Source organism: Penicillium pulvis (genome assembly GCF_028828015.1).
Source record: "Penicillium pulvis strain IBT 33274 chromosome Unknown contig_1_segment0_segment0, whole genome shotgun sequence".
NCBI classification, from domain to species: domain Eukaryota; kingdom Fungi; phylum Ascomycota; class Eurotiomycetes; order Eurotiales; family Aspergillaceae; genus Penicillium; species Penicillium pulvis.
Window position 1 is genome coordinate 3315183 of NW_026643074.1, and position 22358 is coordinate 3337540.

A 22358-nucleotide genomic window follows, 5' to 3' on the forward strand; every position below is an offset into this window, starting at 1 on the left:
TAATGGTTAATTAAGCTCAACGCTGGATTTATTTATTTCATTGTTCAAGGTACGTGGAGGCTAGGGCCTATGTCTCCTCCAGTAGTGGCACCGGCACAGGCAGGGTAACGGAATTCGGGTTAGTGCCTCCCGAGCATGGGGTAACGATGCGGCGAGGGGACGCGGGGCATGTCAACGGAGGTGGCGCACTTCTTATTTCTAATTCTTTCAAGTCCTCGAGGTTTTGGTTTCAATTTCAGCTATCATCTCACCATGTCTCCAGTTCGCCGCATTGCACAGATCGTTCACCTTAAGCCCTCCGCGGTGGCCGCATACAAGGAGTGCCACGCTAATGTCTGGCCGGAGGTTCTGCAGCAGATAAAGGACTGCAACATTGTTGACTGTAAGCTCCGTCTATAATTGTAAGGTCAATTTATTAAGCTAACGACTCCTTTGCATAATAAGACTCAATTTTCTTCGACAATGACCGCACCCTCTTCGCGACTTTCAAGTATGTCGGAACAGACTTTGAGGGCGATATGGAAGCCATGCGGGCCAACCCAAAGGTGAGAGAATGGTGGGCTATGACCGATGGAATGCAGGTAAGTTATACAATACTTGATTACACCACGACTCTGGAGACTCATGCGCTTGCAATTAGGAGAGCCCCATCCCTGGTGCCGTGGGTAGTGCCGATGGACCCGGCTGGTGGAAGGGGTTGGATGAAGTCTTCTATACCGAGTGATCCTACATATGGAGTAGGTGATCATCTAATATGTACATAGACCATCATAAAATAGAGTATTCATCAACCTGATCATAACGAACATTCGCGTTATCGCTTGAAAAACTGATCAATTCGCTTCTGGCGGGAATCATGTATAGCACTGCCAATGCCTCCGCGGGTCCGGTGTAGACCCGCTAGATGCTCTTTACTGTCAACGGCAACAATCTTCATAGTCCAACCGTTCAGGAGGGCATCCGTGCTGGGACGAGTATTACGCTCTTGCGGTGTCTGGCTGGGCTGGATCAATAGTGTCATGAATCCTGTATTGGACCAGCTTGGCGAGAAAAGAGCTGCTGGGCCATGATCTCGGGAGGCATCGCCTGTCGCCAGAGAAATGTCCATGGGACCAAAGAGGTCGACAAGTCGGTTCCATAGAACACGTAGAAAGACTCCATGGGAGACGATGGCGATATTTGAATCAATGCCCGAATAATCGAATAGTAACGGTAAAAAGTGCTCGTTTAGAAATGATGTTGCTCGTTCTCTCATTGAGATCTTTGTCTCGCTTTCGATATGTGTAGAGCCTTCAAACTGAGTATTCTTAGGACCTGCACTTCCTGGTACAGACTCCTTTGCAGGCTGGATACGGACGCCTTCTAATGAACCGAAGTCTCTTTCTCGCAAGTCGGACGTTAATATTGGTGTCATTGGTATATCATGATCCTGCGGCTGATGAAGGCAAATGCCTGTAGCTGTGAGACTGGCCCGGCTCAAATCCGATGCAAAGACTCGATCGAATTGAATTGATTTGGAAGCGAAATGCTTCGCAAGAGATTCTATCTGTAGTGTGCCGTGGTTTGTCAGGGCTGAGTCCGTGGTGCCCGCCCTGTTGCGATGTAAGTATGGCTGATATAGTCTTAAATGCTTAACTCTTACCATGCCTGGGCTACATTATGCACTGTTTCTGCATGCCGGATGAGAAAAAGCCTCATCGTTTGGGTAGCTTGACTCGCATGAAGGCAGCAAAAATATGTATGGTCTAAGTCGTCGCCACCGGGATCACGTGATGTAAAACTCGCACAATCAAGGACGTCTGATTTAGTTAGTGGGCGGTTTGGTTCACTCAAGGAAACGCAAGGCTACGCTTTACTGGTTCCCATCTACGTGATAGATCTAGACCAACACAAAATGGAAGTGGGTGAGGGAACGATGAGATTGCATGGACATTGGAGCAGTAGAACTGTGAACGAAAAATTGCCTTGAATGAAACACCGAACTAATTGCTCCCAAGATATCCCCTTAAAACGTAACAGTGGTATTTGCCATGATCAACATCACATCAGAAATAAACGCCGAGTGGCCGAAGCCAGTCCCCTCATTGAATGGTAGTGGAACTTTTTTAGAATTTTGAGCGAACCGAAGTACTCGTCAGGAACAGCCGACAAAGCGCTTAGTTGGAGGCAAGCTCGCGGATCTTCTCCTGGACGCGGGCCTTCTTCTGCTCGCGGGTCAGGCGCTCGACCTTGAACTTCTTGGACTCGGCCTTCCACTCCTCCTTGGTCTTCTTGGAACCCTCATCCTCGTCCTTCTTGAAGGGGTCCTCACGGATGGCGGAGTGAGCCTCAGTGTAGATCTCCTCAAGGTCACCGGCATCGACCTCCTCCTCGATGTACTTGGTGAACTGGGACTTGTAGCGCTCCTCATCCTCATCGGCGAGGGTCTCCATGTACTCGGAGACGTGGCCACCCATGATGTAGTTGCGGAGGAGGTCAGCATCGAGCTCCTCAGTCTCGATGTCGTAACCGGGGAAACGGCGGTCGGAGTGGGGGATGAAGACACCACCGTCGGAGGCACCCTTCATGGCAGCGAAGACACGGTTACCGGTGGAGGTGCGGACAAGACCAACATCGAGGAAGGCCTTGAAGGGACGGCGCTCACCGTCCTCGGTCTCAACGGCCTCGACGAGGGAGTGCTCGCCAGTGGCCTCATCGACACCCTTGAACTGCTCAGCAAGACCGAGCTTGGTAAGGGCACGGCGGGCAAGGAGCAGACCAGTGGCGTAGGCAGCGGCGTAGTTGGTCAGACCCTGGTTGATACCGTAGCGCTTGAGCTCGTGAGCGTAGGCAGCGCACAGAACCTTGTCACCGGAGACCTCAGAGTAGACGATCTGAGTAACGATGTCACGGTTGGTGAAGCGAACGACCATGCGGTACTTGGGGGCGTTGTACTTGTTCTTGGCCTGGGTGATCAGGCGCTTGCGAGCATAGTAGTCGGTCTTACCCTCACGGCGACGACGGTACTTGGTCTGGAAGCGACTGGAGGGGTAAAAATATCAGCACACGACCAAAATTGAACGAAAAAAAAAAAAAAAAAATTTTCTTTTCTGGAGTCAATGAGGAGAGGATAGCTTACGAGTAGTACGCATTGCTCTTGACAGTCTTGGTGAAAGGCTACAAGAAAAATCCGCGAGTCAGCAATTAGCGCTTCAGAATTTCGTCCGAAGCATCTTGCAAAGACCCTGCTCCGGTCGAAACGGAGGGAAAAGGAAAGTCGCAGAATGGTATTTTTCAACCATCTGCAATGGCAAAAACACTCACCATGTTGACGGTTGCCGGTGCTGATCCTGTGGTCGACGGTTGGAAAGAAAAAAGAGAAGTCGAAAGTGCGGCGGTTCTTTGTGGGGGATTTCGCTTAGCGTGGGCTGCATCCCGCAACCCAAAAGTGTGGTTGGCGACGAGCGTCGACGACCACCACAAAAGTCCCGACTTAAGGACTACCACCTTTTACAGTACACCAACGGAAGTTCCAGAAAATCCACAAATCTCAGAATATCTATTCTATTTGTTTAGTTATATGGACTTCGCCTGCTGAGTATTTAGACGTAAAGGAAACTAAATCAAAGAAAAGAAGCTGGAAGTATGGTGCTGTCTAATTCTATAGTCGAGCCTTGTCACCCTCCAGCAATGGAAGTCCAGTAATCTTCTCCAATTCCTTGACTGCATCTTCAATCTTTCCCAGGGTCACCTTGACCGTACGCATCCCAGCATTCTTTGCCGCCTTGCAATTTTCACCAATGTCGTCGAAGAAGACGATATCCGACGCCTGCACTGCAGGAAGTCCACGCTTCTGCGCCAAAGCCTTCATCTCCTGAATCGCAACCTCATAGATCCGGGGATCTGGTTTGCGAAGCCCCGTATGCGCAGATGAAACAAAAAAGTCGAACTGGGATCTCACGCCGGACACATCGTTGTTATATGGGTGGCCCTCGGGAAACTTGACAGTATTTGACAGGGCACCCATAAGATATTTGCCCGACTCCCGCAATTTTTGCAATGCTGGGAACATATATGGGTCAGGGGTGCGAGATACTCTCATCATCTCCCAGAAAAGCCATTCGGCGTCCACGGTCGGCAGTGGTGGGACTGCGGCCGGGCCACTCGCGCCTTTCTTCTTGTGAAGTTGTTCATGGAATTCCCTCCATAGCTTTGGATTGCGTAGATCCTCGTTGAAGCCGGCAAAGAATTTGGCATCCATGGAGATGTCACCACGTTCCAACTGATGCCAGCTCCCGTTGGGCTTGGTGCGCGATATGCTAAAATTCACCCATCCGGGAGGGATGTTTTGTGATAGTTCATAGTCAAGAATGGCCTGGAATGGCGACACGACCTGTGGAAATCTTAGCGATGGCGTTCGAGGTGATGGGGTTGATGCTAGTGTCCGAACTTACACACACTCCACCAATGTCGAAAAGGAGACACACGGGGCGCTGAGCTACTGCCATCCTGAATATCAAAAGCCGATTCGAACTTTAGTAAGAGATTGATTCACAGAGCAGCTAGCCGGGGGCTGGTGGATGTATACAGTGGTGATATTTGCGGAGAAGTAGTGACCCAATGCGGTCTGCCGAGGTACTACGTGCTCGGGGCCGAGGGCCTGCTCTTCATCCACCACTAGATATCTGGAACAAAATGATACGATTAGAATACGAGGGGTACACTCATATATATTATCTTGACGCTTCATCGAGTTTTCTCATCCACAAGTGCAGATATGATCATTGCTTCCTATGAGGGGAGACCGACAAGGAGCTAGAAGGAAGAAGGAAGACACTACCAGCGTATTGTAATTATGCTTTACAGAACAACTAATGATATAGAGCCCATTCTCGGAACCACACACAGCACTACAGGGAAAATAGTAATGAACGAAGCCAAAAAGGCCGTGGAGTGACCACCCATGGCGGGGTACACGTGATGTTATCGATAAGAGACGCGTTTAGTGATTTGGAGCGTAACGAGACACAATCTCACTCCAGATCTCTTCTCCCGCGATGAAGCGATGGATTCAACGCGGACAATATCCGAATTGAAATCTGCATTTATCTGGAGTCAGGTCCGCATCCTTTCTGAAAATCTTCAACCACCAGAAAATTGGAGGGACTATGCAGTGGAGCTTGAGGAAGAAGCGCTACCGGAGAAGGTGATTGAAGACGTACTACAGAAAGGTGAGAACGGTCTTTTACAATTCAATTCGCTCACTTTGATCTCTGGTATTCTGCGAGATTGCGTACTGACTGCTGTTAGTCAATGCGGCGGCAAAGCAACACAACCGCGTTGTTTACTCCTCCCAGGCGATCCACCATGTAGCCCACCAGATAACCAGTCTCTACTGGGCTTCTGTCAGTCAGGATATACAAAACCAAGCTGTACTCAGAAAAGGTGTGGAGAAGACGACAGATCTCTCTAAACACTTGTAAGACTCTCCCCACTTTGTCAAAACTTAGTTGTACCTAAAACGTACTAACTGGTCTTGAAGGAACATCCTTGGCTTGCCATTGGATCTGGAATCACAAGGCGCTAATGAGGAACAAAATGAGAGGTCAGTCTCCACACACATCAGAGATTTAACCGATTGAAGTTCCACCTGCTTAATCCCCGTTGTACAGATACCAGCGTCTCCGGGATCGACTGGCCAAACTAGATCAACAGCGCCAGCAGAAGCAGCGGCGAATCGATCAACTGCAGCATTTAAATCGCTTGCTCGAGCCTTTCAAGGAGCCTCAGGTGGCTATTCAGCCCAACCTGGTCACTCGTGATGGAGAGTTGGCCCAGGAGCTGGAGAAGATGCGCATGCTCATGGCACGAGTTAGTGGCAGGATTTCACAACAGAAACCCAGTCAGACACAAGGTGGAGAGGAATACCTTCTCCCAGGATCAGATCAACGACTTGAAGCCTTGATGGACACGGAGGAATGACTTACGATATAATCTCCAATGAAACGTTTTTTTTCCCTTGCATTCTCAAGAACCCTGGCCCATGCGGCATGAAATCTGTACCTAGCACTGCAGGTCCTGTAAAATCCTATGTACTACTTGGGTTACCTACCATAGGTACTGTAGCTGGAAGTAGGCAAACCCATTTCCTATAAGACCGAGCTAGTGTAAGTGGTCATAGTGGGGAAGGCGCTTTCAACATTACAACCGCAGGAATCCGGTTGTCATTGGGGTTTCAGCAGGCGCGATTGAAGAGAGTAAGTTCGCCGGTTCCTTGCTACCTTCTCCCCGTCATCGACTCTATTACACCCACATCCGTTCACGATCGTGGAAATGTCTTGCCAGCGCAGGAAGCATATCTTCAGACTATGACCAAGCAATCAGACATCCTTTCCCTCATATCTCCCACATGAATCGATGAGTACAATGGATCGAATGAAGCGCCTGGTCGGGTTGAACGGGCGGGGAACTAGCCCGATCGGGAATGGTCCGGCCAACCACATCAATTACAATCACGACAGCCGCAGCGCAGCACTCGAGCACGACGTGATTGAAGACCACCCCCAACTTATCGACTGCGCCGCCATCATCGAGGGCGACACTCCTACCTCCCCTTCCAAGGGACCTTCAGCACGTGGGCACCGCCGCCGTTCTACCCACGTCACTCGCCGTGACCTTGAGAAGTTTCAGAAGGAGGTTCTAGGCGTCGAAAACCACGCCTCCTTTTACGACGAGGAAAACGGCACCTCACACCCTATCGACCCCTACGATCCTCAGCTTGCAGAATTGAACCGTGCCTTTGACGATTCCCTGATGTCGATGAACAGCGGTACAGGAATGGCCGGCAATCCGGGGTCTGGCATGTTCTCCGGTTACGTGGACAACTCCCCTGGGACCCCTAACATGGGTAGCATCCCTCGGCAGTCCGTTTCGCCAGCACCCCTACACCCTGCAGCTCAAGTCAACGGAGGTGGTATGGCAGTGATGAATGGCAACGGTCCCATGAATGCGGGTCATCAGATGGATCTCCACCATCTCTATGACATGGTGCTGGAGCTGAGCGATGTCCTGAAGAACAACCGCGAGGTAACAAAGAATATTGTGTCGAGTGCGGAGGAAATTATGGTACGTTTGATCACCACTTCAATTGGCATTGAGACCGAGTTGACAGGGCCGAATAGAAGCATGGTCCCTCCGAGGGTGCTAGTGCCGCATTGCAACAAGTCAACGGCGATTTAACAGGTACGTCTCGAATAATCAAGCGATATACTTCTTCTTTGCTTGTTTGGACCCAATTCCGACCGATATACTGATGACGCGTTTAAGCTGCCCGAATCGCTGAACTCGAACGAGCCCTCGTCAAGGAGAAACGACTGGTCGAAGATCTCAAACGCGAGCAAACGGAAAACACAAAGTTGATCGGTGACTACGAAGCCAGCGTCGGCACTATGGTGGAGCAGATTCGCAACTATTGCCAAAACAACAACATGCACTTCCTATACCAGAAGAGTCACTATAACAACCTCCTGCAGGCTGAACGAGATGCTCATCTAGAGAGTCGGCTGGACCGAGATTACTGGCACGCCCAAACAATGCGATGCGCAGAGATGATCCGAAAGGCTCACCGGATGCGCTCGGAAGAGGATGAGTTACCCGTTCGAATCATCGCGGGGCTCCAGAACGAGGTTCGCGCATACCGTAATGCACTTGGAATGGAGCCCGAGAAGCCCGAAGAGGAGTACGGGTGGGAGATCCTCAAGGACGTCTCTGCGGAATAAAAGGGGCGGAATTGGGATGGATTCACGCCGTGATGACCTTTCTTTTTTAATTTCTCCTTTTATTTGCATAGAGATTGGCGGGCGCTTGCTTGTATTTTTCGTGTTTCATTTTTTTAGTCTCCCATTGGGGAGATCTGGCGTTTTTTGCATTACCGGGTTTTATACCATATTATTACCTTGCAAATAATAACCGCTATTGTGTGGCGCCTCTTCAGAATGGTCGGTGTGTATTTAGCTATGGGTCTACATGCTACGACCAAATTTGTGGGACTTGGCGTGAAGGGGGGTTATTTAAGCCCCTGGGAGCATTTCGCCGTTCGCAATTGGCCCAAACCACCCGTTGCAATCCCGATCTCCGGCTCTTCCCCACCTTTTCGCCTCTTTACCCACTTTAATGTACAAAGTTGTACTGTAGGATAACACAGCTTGCCGGTCACGGAGGCCCCAGTAATTCAGTTCTTGGTATGTTACCTCACGTGCCCAAGTTTAAGGTGGAGTTATCTCCTATAGTTTACACCAGACTGCTAAATAAGTGGACCACTACGGGGAAGCAGATTATGTCACCTTAATCGCTACTTGACCACTTCCGGTCGCTTCCAATACCTCATTTTCCTCATCATTTACTTTCCCATTACTCCTCGCTTTTCTTTCCCACCATGCTGTCTCTCTATATCCTGGTGAGATCTGTGTTCTGTCACCTGTAGTGAGATCTTATACCCGAACCCAATCCGACACGCCCCCTCTTCTTCGGTTAGATACCTGCCGAATTCCTGTACCGCTTCGACCTGATCGCCGGTGAGCGGATATCATTGCGGCATTGTCGAGGAGTGCATAGGGAAGTGGGGGGATCAGCCAACTATGCGTCATCCGAACTAAGGCCTACCCATATTCGAACATACTTCAGCGCCACACAACTGGCCACCCTCGACGAAGAACCCCAACCAGCCCAGGAACGAAACACTTTGCATCGCAAGTGATTTTGGGTAATTAGTTTCATAATGGAGGGTGTTCAGACTGTGGATGTGAGCTGGCTTCATCATTCGCAGAAAGGCAAGTTCCACTTTAGTGATGCGGCTGATCCGGGGTGCCGAGTCTGGGGCCAAAAAGAGGAGGGAGGAAGAGCGAGAGCGAGAATAGAAACCAAAGTCGTGTGCGACTGAGGCTAACTTCGGATCTTCTTTTCAGATCATCTTTCGCGCACGAAATCCGTAACTTCAGGGGGCAGCGACAAATCGAGCGCCGAGAAGGACTCCGCGACGAACCCATCCAAACCACACCGACGATCCCGATCGAATAGCAGCCCGGCTCGTCCACCGTCCTCAAACGGCTCAACAACAAAGCACGAGCCGCAGAATGAAGCAATTAAGGAAGAAGAACCGACCCCGGAACCAGAAAAACCCGCAGAGCAAAAACCATCTACTCCCTCGCCCGCAGCCCCGAAAACTGCTCCCAAACCACTCTCTGGGCGCAGAAATTCATGGATATCCAGTTTGAGCTCCAAGTTTTCCTCTGGATCCACTCCGCCATCGCAGTCTAGTCTGAAAGGGAGCCCGGCAAGTCCGAAGGCCACTGGACCTCTCGATCATAACCCATTCGGCGCCGCTTTCTCCCCGAAAGACAAGGAAGAGGAAAAGAAAGATGACTCCAACCCAAACCCATTCACCTCCTCGTCGCCTAAAGGGCCCTCCTTTATCCACAGTGCACTACGCAAGTTTTCGTCCAATTCCGGTGGTTTGCCCAAGCTACCGCCAGCTTCCGCAACATGCCCGCGCCGAGTGATGAACCTCGACCAGGGCCGCGATCGGTGCAAAATCGCAGAGCTCAACCAAGCAAAATTGCATAGGGTGGCGTTCTGTGTGGATGTTGAAATCGCCGGAGTGTCGCATCGAGATTCAGATGAAGATGCTCCTCCGACAAATCAACTTCGACAAGCCTTGCCGGAGTCGAATCGCCAGAAGGCGAAGAAGGCTGAAGCTAAGGTCGATACAAAGGCTGATACTAAGACAGAGGACAAGGAAAAGGGCAAGGAGGAGGCCGAAGCACTGAAGCACCCCCAAGCCGCAGTGGCCGAGAAGGAGGCAGCTCCAGCGACCTCAGCGACCCCGGCAGCTCCGGCAGCTTCAACAACTGCTCAAGCAGATAGCCCTCTGGATACTCAGACTGCGACCTCTACTACCGAATCCGCTACTCCAAACCCTACCGCCGATGGCGAAGCGGGCAGTGAAAAGAAAGACCCGACTCGCAAGCAAGAAAAGAAGAAGCGGTCAGAAGAAGAACGTAAGGAGCGTAAGGAGCGTAAGCGCAGACAAGCTGTCGCGAACGGCTCAATTCCGCTCCAAATAGATCCAGAGCACGACGAGGTCGATTGTCATGCATCAAAGTCTGGTATCTCCCGGTCTAAAACACAGAGCCACCCTACCACAGACCCCGCGCGCATCTATCGACGATGCTGCCAGCTGAGAGAAACGCCTGTTCTCAAACGGGTGATCGACGAAATTTCTTCGCCGTCCTCCACGCTGGCAGAATCGCCCGGTACTGTTGCCGCTCTGGATCTCAGTAACTTCCCCATGACGCCTCAAGATATCATGACGTTGAGTGACTGGCTTGCGGTGGTGCCTGTCCGTAAGCTCCTATTGGAAAATTGTGCACTCACCGACGTCTCCGTGCGGGCGATTCTTGCTGCTTTGCTTTCGACAAAGACTGTGGAACAGATGCGCTACCGGCGGAAGCGGAATCGCAGATGTGAATCACCCACTGTGAAGTATGAACGGTGGGGTGTTGTGGAGAAGCTATCCCTGAAGGACAACCCGAAAATTGGACGGGAGGGATGGCGCCACATTGGCCTCTTCGTTCATCTTTCCAAGTCCTTGAAGGCGATTGATCTTTCCGGCATTCCTTTTCCTAAAGCTCGGGCTCCAGGAGATAACTCTAGCCAGTGCGCTGCCACCGACGTTTGCAATACCTTTGCGTGCGCTCTGGCGGAGAGGTTCAGCGGCGATCACCTTGAGGAACTGCTCATGAGTGAATGCAAGCTTTCCGTCGAGCAGGTCAAGCGAATTTGCAAGGCATCCACCAAATTGGGGTTGCGACGGCTGGGATTTGCAAACAATGATCTGACAAGAGAAGGTTTGGAACACGTTGTTGAGTATCTCAAAGCTGGACAATGTGAAGGGCTGGACTTGGGAGGAAATCCTATTAAAGACGACCTTGATCTTATTACAGATGCTGTTGAACCCGAGCAGCCCCTATATGCCCTCAGCCTGGCAGATTGCTCCTTGGATCCTTCTGTGATCACTCCGTTGCTGCAATCCTTGACTCAGATCCATAACCTTCGCTTCATTGATTTCTCTCATAACCCTGGTTTGTTTTCTATGCAGGCCAATGCACTTGGAGCGTTCCGGCGCTTTTTGCCCAAGATGCCTTCGCTCAAGCGTATCCATCTTGCCGATGTCGATCTTTCCCCCGATCATGTTATCGGTCTTGCTGAGGTTCTGCCAGAATGTCCTAGCCTTTGCCATTTGAATATATTGGAGAACCCGCAAATTGTATCTTTGGCCTCTGCCGTGGACCCTGCTGTTCAGGAAGAGGCGTGTGCAGTCTATGCTTCTATGATGGCCGCAGTCCGAGTTTCGGGTACAATGATCGCAGTGGAAATTGACGTTCCCACCGCCGAAAACAACGAAGTTGTCAAGGCACTAGCGTCCCAGATTGTCGCTTATTCGCTTCGAAATCTGGAAGGTACTGCTATTGGAGAGGATCTGCCTGAAACACACGTACCGCATGATGTTCCAGTGCCAGAGATCCTGCAGCACATTGTTGGACACTCCTTTGGTATGGACGAGCCATACGACGAAGAAGATGATGTCGCTCCAGACGAGGATTATGTAATTGGTGGTACGGGCGTGGTCAAGGCACTTGGTGTCTGTCTCGGAAACCTTGATCATCATGGAAGCGATATTCCTGGAGATTCAGCACCTGCCAGTGGCACTACGACTCCTCGGCGTCGTAAGTCCAGAGGCGTGGTTACTAAGAGGCCTCGTGACATGTCAAAGAATTTGCTGGAGTCCGCTCGCAACATCCGAGCAAGGATTCAGTCAGCGCTTGTCCGCGAAGACCGGGCCGGTAACGATGCCAATTACCGTAAGTTTTTAAAAGTCTCATCGTTGCTACACTACCCCGCATACTAACTTCCATCACAGGACGTCTCCAGTTCTTGGACATTACATTGCATAGGATGATCCAGCGCTTTGAGGATGAGTACCCGGAAACTCGCTTGCCTCCTCCGCCCGTCCCTATTTCTGCCCTGCCAGAAACCAGCTCACAGCATTCCGGCGAGGAAGGAACCGGCTCGAGTGCCATCAACGGCAATCTTAGCAGCAGCTTTATGGACAATGAAAATGCCATTGATGATGAGGAAGGCGAGCAAGAAGGTTTCCATCTTTCCCGAAGCAGCTCAATGACATCGATGCATGCCCGCGCCATGACATCAGAAGAAGGCCACGTCCATCGCCTGGGCCAAAACCTCCGCCGGGACCTACTGAAAACACCCGATCGTCAAGGCGAAGACGATGAAGAAGACAACTCGCACCTTGCTGTGCTACGGGAGAGACTCGAGCGCCTACACGAGGAACAGTCTCGACCGTTCCACACCGAAGAAGCCTTTGAGAAACTTGGCAGTACGGTTGATGAGCTCTGGGCCTACCAGCATCAAGATGCCGAGGGCTTCGAGAAATTTAAACAATCTCAAATTGCGGCGCAGATCAACAGTGGTTTGCGTCGTGAATCTTCTTCCTCTGAAAGCAAGTCACCACCATCATGAGTTGCTGTGAATGAGGTGCTTTTTTTTTCGGATTTCAATCATATCCATCCATACGAACCAATTTTGGCACGCGCATTGTGTTTCTATGCTATTTTGAAAGCGCATATGTACATACTTTTATCCTTCGCTATCTCTGTTTGTCATTCATACCCAACCCCAGTACTGTCTATGCCTCCTTTCCTCCTTCTGTCTCTATACGTATATGTCATGATGTTTGGAATTCACATACGTAACTTGTGATTTTCATTTGCTGGGTTGATATGACCTGTAAAGAGGAGGAATCTGGATCAGAAATGTATATCAGAGCACAATGTCTTCTACGGTTCCAATGCATCACATTATCTAAGTAATCCCTATTTATATCTAATGCCTAGCTAATTTTCACTCCTAGTCCTTGGCCAGACTCAAGGTGAGAAGGATAGGAATAAGAAGAGATTTTTGCCTCCTAAATTCGAGGCGTCAACCCCCAGGAGTCACAACCACCCTAAAGAACCCAAGCGGAGAATCATATTTCCAGCTGGGTATATGCGGCAAAATGTCCAAGTGCTCATAGAGTCATCAGACTCACCACCTCAAGGTTTAGATTCTAGATTGTGTATATTCCATCGTTCGTTTTCTCTACTCCGATCGGTTTTTTGAACAATGCGCGCTGCATGCTGGACATGCCGCAGTCGTACCATCCAATGTGACCAAATCAGCTTCCTTGCGCCAAGTGCGAGAAGGCGGACCTAGAATGCTTCGACAAAAGACCCCTTCGATGGGTCAAAGGCGTGGCAATCCGGGGTAAAATGCGCGGTCAGGTTCTTGGAGTGGATTCCAAAGCCCCAAATGAATATGCAAGTCCGAACTCCAAGCGGAAACAACTCTCACACCCCAGCGCCACGTCTCTAGCCACCAATCCTACTCCTAAGTTCGCGTTGCAAGACCCTTGCGTCCACGATCACGATTGGTCTTCTAGGTTCTATCTTGACTATTGTATGCTCATGAGCGTAATTATATGAGCATGAGCATGCTAATCAGACGAAAGACAACGTGCGCATCGCCAAATTGTTCATTTTATACGATAGTGAGAGTAATCCGGTTCGAAATTTACTCACATATGCCACGGAGAGTTTAATTTTGCGAAAAAGCATTATTGCTGTGGCTGCACGACACTTCGCGAATGCAGGCCAGTCATTCGATCAAATAGAGGACGCTTTAAGCCCTCGATATGTCAATGCTAATTTGGATGCATTCCATTTCAAGAGGCAAACTATTCAGGCATTGTCATCGTCACTGTCTCACCCAGAGTATTCTCGGAAAGATGAGATCATGGCAACTATTCTCCTCTTGATTTCTCTCGATCTTCTCGAGTCTGGGATCGACGGTTGGAAGTATCATCTCTGTGGTGCAGAAGGACTTATTAACCTTTCTCATGTGCTGCTAGAGTCTGGTATCGGTGGAAATTACAGCACCGGTCCTTCGCAAGCAAAAGATGAGACAAGGTGCTTTGTCGCCCGTCAATTTGCGCTGTATGATTCCCATTTCTTTCACCCACCATCTTATCCATCAACCATTATCGTGATTTTGTCGCTAATCTTGTTAGTGTCTCAACTATGGGAGGCACACTTTCCGGTTCGACGTCAAGTCCTGAATTATGTGCCAATCTTGAAGAAAGCAAGCACCAAGAGTCTATTATAAGAAGTTTGCTGGGATGCCCTGGCTTTTTACTAGGAGCTATTCGTTATTTTTCGAATCAAAGACACGTCGGGAGGGATATGCGTGACGACATCTCGATTCACGAGCATGTCCAAGGAGTATCAAGCCCTGGTGCCACTCAACTCACCTTGTCAAGTTTGACGAGGAAATTGAGGCCAATACTCTCATGGAGCAGTGGGAGCAAAGCCCGTTGGGGAAGCTCAGTGTTTCATATATTGGGTGTTTTGGCAATCTAACACCCTTCAACAGATAAAAGGTATCAGCTTCAAGTACGGTGAAGTTGAATAGATTGAGAGGAGACGAAATTTGAACGGGTATTGAACGTGATTTTGAGACAGAATTTTACAAGCATTGAAGAAATTGTCTCAATTATCCACCTAGTTCTATAGAGAACTAATCAATTCCTTCCTTCATACTTCCAAACAGCGATTTATGTATGACTAGTATAGGGAAAGGGGGAAATGGCCAAGCTTGATGAAATTTGGCAAGCAAGTTCAAATAATGGCGAGTGGGTCTTGGGACCTACTATCAACCAATCAATCAATCTGACATGGCGCTCGGTCGCGCTCGCTCGTTCCCCTCGTTCCCGGAATCTCCACAGCGTATCATCATTGGTCTCATCGCGTTTCCGGGGGATTTGGAACTTATATGCGTATTTCTTGAGATTCTGCGTATTAACATAGCTCTGGGATGTCACAGTCTACTCGGGCCACAGGCAGTCGCCGTAAGTGGCACCCTAAATCCCGCACGGGCTGTCAAACATGCCGCTCTCGAAAGATCAAGGTGTGCTATACTCCAGCAATCTACCCATTACTACTTGGTCGAAGGCACTAAGTGATTCCCCAGTGCGACGAGCGACACCCATCATGCCTCAATTGCATCAAGAAAGGGCTACATTGTGACTTCATTCAAACAATCGAAAGCCCAATATCAACGGTTACACATCCCGAAACACTAAAGCTCGAGCTCCTTCACCACTTTACCATCTCCACTGCCATCACATTATCTCCCGATCTGCAGATCCGAGACCTTTGGCGGGTCGTTATCCCTCAAATGGCCTTTACCACCGATTATCTTCTAGATGGGATTCTTGCCCTTGCAGCTCTCCACATTGCACGCTATAACAGCGGCCGGAGACACTACCTCCTCGCTTACGCCATTGAACGCCAATCAGCATCTTTATCTAGGGCTTTGCCGCTAATACCCGGGGTGACGCCCCAAACCTGTAGCCCACTTTTTGTCTTCGGAGTATTAATGCTCTATTTCAGTCTAGCACGCCCCATCCAGGAGGATGATATGCTGGTACTAGGAAACGGGGTTATTCCCGAATGGCTGTACCTTCTTAGGGGCATCGATACAGTTGTCATGGCAGAAACTTCAATCTTCTCTTCGCCTGTCTCCTTGATCTTCAAGAGTACGTGGGGGAGTATGGATTACTGGAAGACCCATACACCTGAAAAATACCAGGTTCTTATGGAGCTAGAGGAACGGTTGTGTGCTGAAGTTCAGACTGATGAAGAACGACTGCCCACCTTGCAAAAAGCGATCGAGGCGCTGAAACGAAGTTATTCGTTCCTGTACAGTCCACACATGAAAGACCAGGATAAGTTAAGGGGGTTCTTTCAGTGGCTCTTTGAGATAGATGATGCGTATCTGGAATTATTGAGGAATGGTGATAATGGGGCTTTGTGTGTGCTTGCTTTTTATGCTGTGCTGGTGAAAAATCTGGAGCGGTACTGGTGGGTTGATGGCTGGGCGATTCATCTTATTCGAGGTATTTACATGCTTCTGGATGGAGAGCATCGTCTGTGGATTAGATGGGCTATAGAGGAGATTGGATGGGTCCCTGAGGCCTATGCCCATTAATGACTCGCTATCACCCACATGTGTAGTAATAGTCGGTGGCACAAATATATTCTGTTTTATCGTATAATGGTTTATTGAACTTTTTAAGCAGTCTTACTTCGTTTAATCGCTCAGCACCGGAAGTTCATTGGTTGAAATTTTTCCGGAGCGAGCTGAGCGAAGCGACCGAGTTAAAACGAGTCTTCGCTAACTTCATGAAAGTGGAGTACTTGCCGTCCTTCCGACAGCTTTATATTGATTTAATTTATCAAACAGCTCTTGGGTATTTCCTATAAATATACATTGAGGTCCCTTGCTGGGGTCTTTAAAAGAACGTGTTAGATGCAGCAACTTCGAGCTCAATCAACACCATGTCTGATCAAAGTATTCCTGAAATGATACGCCTTGCAAGTAAGTACCATTGGTGTTGAGTCGTTGATTATAGAACTGACATGTCAAAAGGTAACAATGAGAAACGTCATATTATGCGTCACGCACTTGGCTTCTACCGCGCATTGATCATAAGTGGCCTTTACACACTACACGACACAGACCCATTCGACGCAAGCAACCTCGGCAACTTCATCCCTGCTTTGAAATACTGCATCGCGACTCATCCTATCTTGAGTGCTGCCATCCACGGGGAGGACACCGAGAATCCGCATTTTGTTCGACCTGCATACATCAACCTCGAAAAACATATCCATCTCGTTGATAGCGCCTCTCCTACTGGATCATACCCACTCAAGGATGATCTGGAGTTCCTCACTCGACTTAATCGGGAGATACATGATCAGCCTTTTCCCAACGTGGACCTGTCTCCGCCATGGAAAATTGTCATTTGCCCCCTAGCCAATGAACCAAGCACGGGAGCCCAACAAATGTACATTATATTTGCATACTCCCACTCCCACGGCGATGGAAAGTCAGGTCTGGCTTTCCATAACACTTTCCTTCAAGGGCTCCAAACTGCGCATGAAATGTACGATCAAAGCCCTGTCTATCAGGCTCCTGTATCGCCCATTCCGCTGCCATTAGAGCAGGCATGCAACTTGAAAATCACCTGGTCATACCTATTTCTCAATCTTCTGGACAGCTACATGCCGACTTCTGCATGGAGATTACTTGGTTTTCCACCCCCGGCAACCACTCATACTTGGACTGGGAAAGAAATGTGCTACGATCCATCGAATTTCCACACTGGCTCCGAGGCTCTATTAGTCAATAAGTCTCTACTAGACGCCACCTTGAAGGCCTGCAGAAAGCACGAAGTGAGATTCACCGGGTTCTTCAACCAGGTCGTTTTGCGTGTTCTGGACACCGTTCTACCACCAGATGCCAACCAGACCTTCCTCGGTCAAATTGTCGTTGATCTCAGACCACTAATTCCTGCCTACACTGAGAACGAAATGGTCAACTGTGTTTCGGCGCTTTACGATTCCTCTTCTAGATCCCATCAGACCCCAGGGGAGAGGACTAGTCTGAAGCACGACGCCGCATTTTGGGGCGCTGCACAGAAGACCACGCTCCGATTGGCTGAATGCGCAGGTACCCTTGTTGATCAACCAATAGGGCTTCTACGGTACCTTAATCAGTTCCGACCCTGGTTTCATGGAAAATTGGGGAAGAATCGTGAATCATCTTACGAGATTAGCAATGCTGTTGTTTTTGATCCGCAGATTTCTGATGTGGATACGATTTCACCTGCCGCACGCAGGAACTGGGATATTGAGAGGGTCTTGTTTTCACAGCCGGCAAATGTCACAGGGAGTGCGTTGAATTTTCAGATTGTGACTAGGAAAGGTGGCGGTATGGTGATAACTTTGAATTGGCAACTTGGGGTCTTGGACGTTCCTGATGAGAATGAATTTGTTCGGGATTTCCTTGAGAGGATTCATGGTCTATTAACTATTACTTGCTGTGATTGTCCTGAGGATTGTGTTGACTGCAGCCAAAATGCTTGAAAGGGAGAGGTAGCAAATCAGCTAGGTATGTGAACATAGATTATCTTGAGGACCCCTTCAGTACCGACTAGTGGGTAGTTCTGATACAAAATGAGGTTTGTTCTCAGCCTCCGGTCCTAGCTCTGCCGGTAGCCCAGTATATCCCGAGGGCATTTCATGGGTCAATGTTTCTGCACCATCAAGCTCCCGTAGTTGTTGCCATTGTGGATCTGATTGAGGATCCACTTGGGCGTTTTTTCGTTCTTTCCTTCGTCGCATCCAGAGTAGAGCCACGACGGTGATTATTGCAATCACACCAACAACAACACCGACTGCAATACCAGCCTTTGCCCCTGTTGTAAGCCCGCTCGATTGTGTTACCTCGGAGTCGTCTGAAGCATTTGTTGACGTCGCGGTCGCAGGGACGTCAGTTGCGCTAGTTGTTTGCGCGTTGGTTGTTTGCGACGCAAAATCAGCCGATCGCCAGCGAATAGAGACCCCTTTCGCGTTAATTCCATCTGCTGTTGTCGTCAAGCTTGATGTAGTGCCCCCTTTGGTGAAATACCAAACTGATGAGTGGGTGTTTCGGGAAGTGCACATATTCGTCTTTTGCCAATCCAGCGTGGGGGACTCGGTCTGCACGGCATAATTACTAAAAGGGATTAACACCTTCCTAATCTGATGTAATTGCTTCTTGGAGGCTCACTTGGGACAGCAGGTGGCATGCGTTTCCTCTTCATTTGCATCGATGGTAGAGACCCCTTGGCCAGCAGCCCAGTATCCAGACGGACAAACGCCGGGAGAATAGTAGAATTCAGTGTTTGTCTCATAGCTCGTGGGAAAGCAACTGCTCCAATCGGTTGGTCCAAGGTTCAGCCACCAGCCGGTGTTACCCGTGGTGATGGTTGTGGTGTAGTAGTCTGTGCCAGACAAATTTTCGATGAACCATGTGTCAGTGGTGCATGCCGCTGGCGGAGAGAAAGTGGTCGTGAGCGCAGGGGGTGCAGTGGACGTCATGATGGTGTCGACCTGCTTCTCTACAGTTCCCCGCCTGTTTACACCGAGGTCCCTGAGGCTGAGCGATTTCTTGGCTCAAGCTAACCATCTTCGTAGATCAGGGGCCAAATGGGCAGCCCCCAAATTTGTAATGTAACACGAAACGCTTGGCGCGCACGTTTTCTGCAAGAAATTGACAGACTCGAATCATATTTCCATCTGCCAATCGCCGTCCCAAGCCTCGTCATCCACTTGCGAGAATTTCTGGCCAAGTATATCTTCATCGGCGAAGGAGAAATCTAGATTCAAGAAATCGGCAGGCATCATCTCTATAAACTAATTAGTATGGCTCATTATCTGCATAACCTCGGAAGTCAGGCTCACCTGGAGGACATTGACTGGTCATGATCAGCCCGTGATGCCCTATTTCATCCGGATCCCCAAGAACATAATGCAAAGCGGAAACTGCTTTCCGGACTTCTTGAGAAGCATCACTTTCTCGCAACCAAATAATCTGCGATAATCTCAAAAGGTGCTCAATCCGACCAATTCCAGTATGGCCATTTTCATCGGCACCAGGATGATCCACCGTTTCTCCTGTAGCGCGATCTTGAAGATAGAAGCAAAGCAAGCTAGTAGCCAACAGGAAATCATGGATTAATGATGCACTCACCCTCCACCGAATCTGATATAGTCGTCCATCCGGCTGAGTCTCTTCATCGATCAAGTGTTGCAGCTCCAGTATGTTTGTGGCTGCTTTCAAGCATGTAGAGTGGGAATAAGGATACTTCCCCTGTTGCTCCCTTGACTGAGATGCAACGAAGAACCTCTTGTGCAGGATAATCTTCAGTCGCTGAATACATACTTCAAGCCAAATACTCTTGATAATGACCTGCGCCGGAACAGAGAGAGAAGATTCAAGTCCACGCCACCTCATACTAGCCGGCAACGCAACCCGATATCCCTCAATCAACTCATCAACCTCCAAAACATGTTTATAAGAACAAATTCTCGGCTCTGTCGCCGCATCAGCAACTTCCGCACCAACAGCAACCAATCGAATCTTCGCCAATGTATACAACGTAGGCGTATTCTCAGATTCGGGTCTGGAGGGCGGTAAAACAGAAGAACTCTCATCGAAATCTGAATCGAGTAGGTTTCTTGGCTCGGCCACATCGCTTTGACTCGACTTGATTATCCGGGCTAGTCCCATCTGCATGGAAATGTTGAAATCCATTTGCACGATTAATGCCCACGTTCGGCGACGCATTTCAGCTGTGAATGCGGAGATGTTGGAGAAGTGTTTTGCGTCGAGGTGGTAGCCCATTTGGGTTGCTATTGTTATTATTGTGCTTACTAGAATGCGGATACCTGGTGCAGTGTCTTTTGAGGGGAAGATTTCGGTCATCAGGTAGAGGGATAAGGTTTCGAGGACGTGGGGTCCTCCTTCTGTGTAGTGGCCTAGGATAAGACATTGGGTTATCTTTTCGCGGAATATGTTTGCTTTGTTTGGGGTTTTCGCTGGTTGTTTGGGGGTTGCTGTGTCCAGAAAGAGATCCTGGACTTGTGTTGAGAGGCACATCATGCTCAAAAGGAGGCCGATCCACACGACTGGTGTTTCGTGGGGTGATTTCCAGAATTCTTCGTACTGTTCTGTGTTAAAATTGAGGTGATTATGGGCCAGGGCAGCTTACCTCTCGGAGAAATTTGCCAGTGTGAGGTACGCCTGGAATCAGGGTCAGTCATTGATACTTATACACTGGTTTAGAATTGACTTACCTGATGCCATATCCAAATCATTAAAGTAACGCGCAATCAACCTATCCACGACGGGTCGTGGTGGTATTGACTCAAGAATAGACTTGATGGTGACATGCGCACATCCACCACTATATAACAGCTGCGGGCTTGGAAAGAGGTGTGGATTGGGATCGTATGTGATTGTCTCACGCAGCTTAACATCTTGCTCGAGATGATCTCTTAGCTCTGCAATACTATCAAGTACTGCTGCCCAGTGTGAGCTGCTAACGTAGCTAACACCTGACTCCTGGATTCTGATGCTGCCATAATCAGACGGAGATGGTGCCACTTCTGGTAGATTGTCTTCGAGTGGCAACTCGGTTGCTGGAGAACCACCCGTGCTCCTTGCTGGAGTAGATGGCACCCTTTGGCTCGAGGTAGTCTCTTGCATTAACCCCAAGACAAGGCTTTCTAGGTGGTTGACTCGATCCTGAACATGATCTGGTCCCCGAGGTCCTGCAGGTTGGATAGTGTATGCACAAGATGAGCCCACTCCTCTGCTTGAACAATTACTACACGGATGTAGACGGTCGCAGCGAACTCTATGAACACTTTTAGCGAACGGTACATTTTAGAAGGTACCTTGGTCAAAATGTAGCTCTTGAAGGCCTGGAAGGAAGATACTATCATCCGGAGAAAGATACTGACTTTCGTCTGCGGCAGGCATTACAGCTCAGTTGAGGTTTGTCTCGACGCCTAGCAGGGGGCGGGCGTGATCGGTCCATATGGACGAGATGTTCAGTCGGTGATTGTTGGGACAGTGAGCTGGCATTGTGAGCACCACTAGCCTCCGACATGACGATTGCTATACTTTGTGGGTGGTAATGAGCGAGGAGTAAATACCCGGGCTAAGCAATGAACGGTGTTCGGGCTTGGCCCCCAAAAGAAACCCATGTCGGTCGGACATCCGCGGAGGGTGAAGCCTTGAAAAGGGTTCTATAACAGTAATCCCGGAAAATCAGGTTGAACATAATTATTTGATAATTTTCTGAGATTGCCAGGAATCTTAGGGATTTCACAAGACTGAATGTAATAGAGTTGAGCAAGTGGACCCGTTGTGATGGTTGGAAAAGATCAAAAAGTGAAAACGAAGGGGTAGTTCTATAACAGTATTTGGGAAAGAATCACGAAAAAGGGACGCGTAATTTAGTGGTAGAATGCGGCTCTTATGCGACTTTCCCTCACCGGAAGTGACATGAAATTTCCTGATTAGCCAGGACCTGATAGCCGTCGCCCGAGTTCGATTCTCGGCGTGTCCACATTCCGTTATATTTTTTTTCTCATTCTGACCTCTCCAGTGTCTAGGAGAGGTCTGTCCCTTCTGTTTTTTCCTGATTTTCTTTTTTAAACAGTTGAAACTGAGATGTGGATCGAAATATGTTGTGGTGGACTTGTCTATGGTCAAATTGTTCAGCCATATTGGCGGACATCCAACCACTTCAGCTAGTGCACATATAGTATAATAGAATTAAATCTTCAAAAATCACTGAATGTCTTAGA

The 22358-nt window shown here is 49.2% G+C and overlaps 11 protein-coding genes across 11 annotated transcripts; 6 read left to right on the forward strand and 5 right to left on the reverse strand.

The window, feature by feature from the left end:
* Positions 1–252: 252 nt before the first annotated feature.
* Positions 253–724, forward strand: N7503_004203 (L-rhamnose mutarotase; the record flags this gene model as incomplete). Its single annotated transcript, XM_057063750.1, has 3 exons — positions 253–382; positions 445–581; positions 641–724. 3 exons carry the CDS (start codon positions 253–255, stop codon positions 722–724), a joined length of 351 nt encoding a protein of 116 aa, XP_056924665.1.
* A 90-nt stretch (positions 725–814) lies between these two features.
* Positions 815–1698, reverse strand: N7503_004204 (histidine phosphatase family protein; the record flags this gene model as incomplete). Its single annotated transcript, XM_057063751.1, has 2 exons — positions 815–1592; positions 1643–1698. The coding sequence occupies 2 exons, from the start codon at positions 1696–1698 to the stop codon at positions 815–817; spliced, it is 834 nt and encodes a 277-aa protein (XP_056924666.1).
* A 458-nt stretch (positions 1699–2156) lies between these two features.
* Positions 2157–3306, reverse strand: N7503_004205 (60S ribosomal protein uL18; the record flags this gene model as incomplete). The annotated part of the gene is made up of 3 exons (XM_057063752.1): positions 2157–3021; positions 3119–3156; positions 3304–3306. 3 exons carry the CDS (start codon positions 3304–3306, stop codon positions 2157–2159), a joined length of 906 nt encoding a protein of 301 aa, XP_056924667.1.
* A 334-nt stretch (positions 3307–3640) lies between these two features.
* Positions 3641–4487, reverse strand: N7503_004206 (HAD family hydrolase; the record flags this gene model as incomplete). Its single annotated transcript, XM_057063753.1, has 2 exons — positions 3641–4372; positions 4434–4487. 2 exons carry the CDS (start codon positions 4485–4487, stop codon positions 3641–3643), a joined length of 786 nt encoding a protein of 261 aa, XP_056924668.1.
* Positions 4488–5044: 557 nt separating this feature from the next.
* Positions 5045–5961, forward strand: N7503_004207 (kinetochore subunit FTA4 family protein; the record flags this gene model as incomplete). The annotated part of the gene is made up of 4 exons (XM_057063754.1): positions 5045–5210; positions 5290–5458; positions 5522–5584; positions 5652–5961. The coding sequence occupies 4 exons, from the start codon at positions 5045–5047 to the stop codon at positions 5959–5961; spliced, it is 708 nt and encodes a 235-aa protein (XP_056924669.1).
* A 444-nt stretch (positions 5962–6405) lies between these two features.
* Positions 6406–7757, forward strand: N7503_004208 (uncharacterized protein; the record flags this gene model as incomplete). Its single annotated transcript, XM_057063755.1, has 3 exons — positions 6406–7104; positions 7161–7221; positions 7306–7757. 3 exons carry the CDS (start codon positions 6406–6408, stop codon positions 7755–7757), a joined length of 1212 nt encoding a protein of 403 aa, XP_056924670.1.
* Positions 7758–8755: 998 nt separating this feature from the next.
* N7503_004209 (putative cell wall biogenesis protein Mhp1) lies at positions 8756–12576 on the forward strand (the record flags this gene model as incomplete). The annotated part of the gene is made up of 3 exons (XM_057063756.1): positions 8756–8807; positions 8943–11897; positions 11957–12576. 3 exons carry the CDS (start codon positions 8756–8758, stop codon positions 12574–12576), a joined length of 3627 nt encoding a protein of 1208 aa, XP_056924671.1.
* Positions 12577–14824: 2248 nt separating this feature from the next.
* N7503_004210 (Zn(II)2Cys6 transcription factor domain-containing protein) lies at positions 14825–16140 on the forward strand (the record flags this gene model as incomplete). The annotated part of the gene is made up of 2 exons (XM_057063757.1): positions 14825–14998; positions 15121–16140. The coding sequence occupies 2 exons, from the start codon at positions 14825–14827 to the stop codon at positions 16138–16140; spliced, it is 1194 nt and encodes a 397-aa protein (XP_056924672.1).
* A 350-nt stretch (positions 16141–16490) lies between these two features.
* On the forward strand, positions 16491–18083 carry N7503_004211 (alcohol acetyltransferase; the record flags this gene model as incomplete). Its single annotated transcript, XM_057063758.1, has 2 exons — positions 16491–16530; positions 16582–18083. 2 exons carry the CDS (start codon positions 16491–16493, stop codon positions 18081–18083), a joined length of 1542 nt encoding a protein of 513 aa, XP_056924673.1.
* Positions 18084–18140: 57 nt separating this feature from the next.
* Positions 18141–19079, reverse strand: N7503_004212 (uncharacterized protein; the record flags this gene model as incomplete). Its single annotated transcript, XM_057063759.1, has 2 exons — positions 18141–18714; positions 18769–19079. The coding sequence occupies 2 exons, from the start codon at positions 19077–19079 to the stop codon at positions 18141–18143; spliced, it is 885 nt and encodes a 294-aa protein (XP_056924674.1).
* Positions 19080–19265: 186 nt separating this feature from the next.
* On the reverse strand, positions 19266–21655 carry N7503_004213 (transcription factor protein; the record flags this gene model as incomplete). Its single annotated transcript, XM_057063760.1, has 5 exons — positions 19266–19387; positions 19443–20706; positions 20753–20784; positions 20838–21400; positions 21507–21655. 5 exons carry the CDS (start codon positions 21653–21655, stop codon positions 19266–19268), a joined length of 2130 nt encoding a protein of 709 aa, XP_056924675.1.
* Between the last annotated feature and the right edge of the window lie 703 nt (positions 21656–22358).